General features: G+C 45.4%; 1 protein-coding gene across 1 annotated transcript; it reads left to right on the forward strand.

Moving 5' to 3' along the window:
- The first annotated feature begins 1,414 nt into the window (after positions 1 to 1,414).
- LOC104967477 (lymphocyte-specific helicase-like) lies at positions 1,415 to 2,802 on the forward strand. Its single transcript, XM_010796942.1, has 4 exons — positions 1,415 to 2,100; positions 2,197 to 2,313; positions 2,389 to 2,548; positions 2,698 to 2,802. Exons 1-4 carry the CDS (start codon positions 1,999 to 2,001, stop codon positions 2,796 to 2,798), a joined length of 480 nt encoding a protein of 159 aa, XP_010795244.1. The 5' UTR covers positions 1,415 to 1,998; the 3' UTR covers positions 2,799 to 2,802.
- The last annotated feature ends 197 nt before the right edge of the window (positions 2,803 to 2,999 follow it).

The raw sequence follows: 2,999 nt of genomic DNA on the forward strand, positions 1-2,999 counted from the left end.
TATATATATGTGTATATATGTGTGTATATATATATGTGTGTATATATGTGTGTATATATATATGTATATATATGTGTGTATATGTGTATATGTATGTGTATATATGTGTGTATATGTATATATATATATATATACATATATGTATATATATATATACATACATACATACATACATACATATGTGTGTATATATGTAAGTGGCGCTGTACTTCCGTCAGAAAATACACCAAACGCAGCGAAGAAGACCTCCGGAGCATGGTTGCCTGGTTGCCCTTCTGTTTATTCTCCGCGGTGGATTTAGCAACATGTAGTTCTCCATGTCCACTTGTTGCTAATGGTTGTGGTAGAGCTGTAGATTTGGGTGAGCAGCAGGGCTCGAGCTGTTTCGGCCGCCTCTGTTTCTCTTTTTCTCCCTCCCCGAGGCGAGCATGTGCTCCTGCTGTAAAAGGAAGGTGCACCGCACCCACCGCCACTAACTCTGAGCCTGGCTCCCCGGTAGTCCACCAGCAGATGAAAAACACCCACCTCTCCGCCTCTTCCAAGGGACGAGGGAACCGTGCGGCAGAGTTTACGTTAGCATTTTTTTCCGCCGGTCAACATGTCCGTTAAAGTTTTAATCTTCCGGACAAAATTAGAAACGTGCCGGTTGTCAGGGAATAATTTCGCCCTACATGTTTACCTTTTGCCCTCTGACGCAGCAGACCAACCTTGATCAGCCGTTAACTCCCTTCAGGAGGGGCTGCCCTAGCAAGTTGTTGTTGTTACCAGTTTATGGCCGGGCAACTCTCGGTGAGAGATAGTTATTGTTGTGGAAAACCTGGAACACATCCTTCTCAGGGTGTAGATGACCCGGAGCCAACCGTGTGGTCAGACGTGACATGTCTTGTGAATTCTCCGGCCGAAGCTCCAAATAAACCGTCAGTGTTTGCCATCAAAGCTCCAGCTCTCCTTGTGTCTCTGAGTCCTGACTCTCCATTACTACAGAATTTTCCCCCACACCCATAATAAAGCGCCTCTCTTTTCCTCCTCCTCTCCTGACAGCCCGTCAGTATCCGTCTCATGCAGCTGGCTGATCCAGTAATGAGTGACCAGACAGTAAAAATAAACATATTCATAACTAGTTTAGGTAGTTTGAGAGGTCATTAAAGTGTGATGATCTAACTTGAAGTGTGTGTTTTACTCCGCTCACCACTCCATCACAGCGGGCGGAGCTGCAGGTGATCATGCAGAGCTGCGTGTCTCCGTCAGCAGCAGCTGATCTCTGATCTCTCTCGCTCTCCTGTCCGATTAGATTAGGGTGAGCAGGAGAGGTGGGGAGAGGCAGGGAATGATCGTATAGGGCGTACACACGGAGCCGTTTGGCCCCCCAGAGCGTTCCGTCCATCTTGGGACCCGTTATCGTTTGAGGACTCCGTTTCCGCGGTTCCGTTACGGCGTTGTGTGAACGAACCGTCCATACGATGGAGAACTGTAGCGGATACCAGGGCCTTAGACAGCTCTTTAGTCTTGCCCATGGTGGAGAGGTTGGAATCTGATTGATTGATTCTGTGGATAGGTGTCTTTTTATACAGGTAACAAGTTGATATTAGGAGTACTTTTTTAAAGGAAGAGGACTTATGCAACCGATCTGTGGGAGCCAGAATTCTTGTCTATATCAATAATGATCACACCAGTATGATTTTTATATTAAAACATGTAGGGCTATTCATAATGCCCAGGCCTACCCCCACCACTCCTATGTATGTATCAAATATAAGATTTATAGAATATTTGCATTAAACTTGAATTAATTTACATCTGACAATAACGAGATATTATACACAGATCTTCAAATAACCAAACCTTTTCAAGGTGGCATTTTCAATTACCATTTCCTTACAATGTAGCTAGAGAAAAGTGAAATGTGTACTTGCTGAATACACATTCTTGCACCATTATAGCCAGTGGTCGTACAAGGAATTGATTGATGTGTGGCTCCAGGTTCTGATTTTCAGTCAGATGACGTCCATCTTGGATCTTTTGATGGATTACTGCTATCTGCGGGGCTACCAGTACAGCCGGCTTGATGGCAGCATGTCCTTCTCTGAAAGAGATGAAAATGTGAGTTTTGACAAGTGTAAAATGCTAAGCATTTATATTTAACCAATAAGGATGGTGTTTCTGTCATTACTAACTATCTGACCCTTTTCTCCCCAGATGACCAAGTTCTCTAAAGATCCAGATGTATTTCTGTTCCTGCTGAGCACCAGAGCGGGAGGACTTGGGATCAACCTGACCGCTGCTGACACTGTTATCATCTTCGACAGTGACTGGGTGCGTGCAGGGTGATGTCAGATTTTCCTTAATATGTGAGTGTTGGTGTGTGCTAATGCTTCCATCCCCTCTCAGAACCCTCAGGCTGACCTTCAGGCCCAGGACCGCTGCCACAGAATCGGACAAACCAAACCAGTGGTGGTGTACCGGCTGGTGACGGCCAACACCATCGACCAGAAGATCCTGGAGAAGGCCTCAGCCAAGAGGAAGCTGGAGCAGATGGTCATCCACAAAAGTAAGTGGCTTGACCTTCATGTGCTGCCCACACCTCAGGCACTGCAGCACTACATTACTATTGCTGATATACTAAATATAACTGCAAGCAATGTACTGAGTTCTGAATTTTTTTTCAAATGTGGACTTGATGATGTTTCTCCTCCATAGATAAGTTCAAAGGTGCTAAGGCGGAGCTGAACCAGAGTAAGAGCTGCATTGATCTGGATGAGCTGAGGGAGCTTCTCAGAGCCAGAGGCATGGAGAAGTAAGACACCACCACTTCAATGTTAAGATAATGTGAAGGAGAACCAAGAGCTCTCAACAGTGTAGAGCAGGGGTCGGCAACCACCGTAACCAGTGGCACACTAGGAATAAGTGGAATAAGTGTGCAAAATATTTAAATTTTATTTTCGGATCCTGAACGAGACCGCCGCCAGAGCGCGTCTACCTGCAGAAGGAAGCCATGCATG

The sequence above is a fragment of the Notothenia coriiceps genome, unplaced genomic scaffold, assembly GCF_000735185.1.
Source record: "Notothenia coriiceps isolate Sejong01 unplaced genomic scaffold, NC01 NC01_scaffold00037369, whole genome shotgun sequence".
Taxonomy (NCBI): Eukaryota; Metazoa; Chordata; class Actinopteri; order Perciformes; family Nototheniidae; genus Notothenia; species Notothenia coriiceps.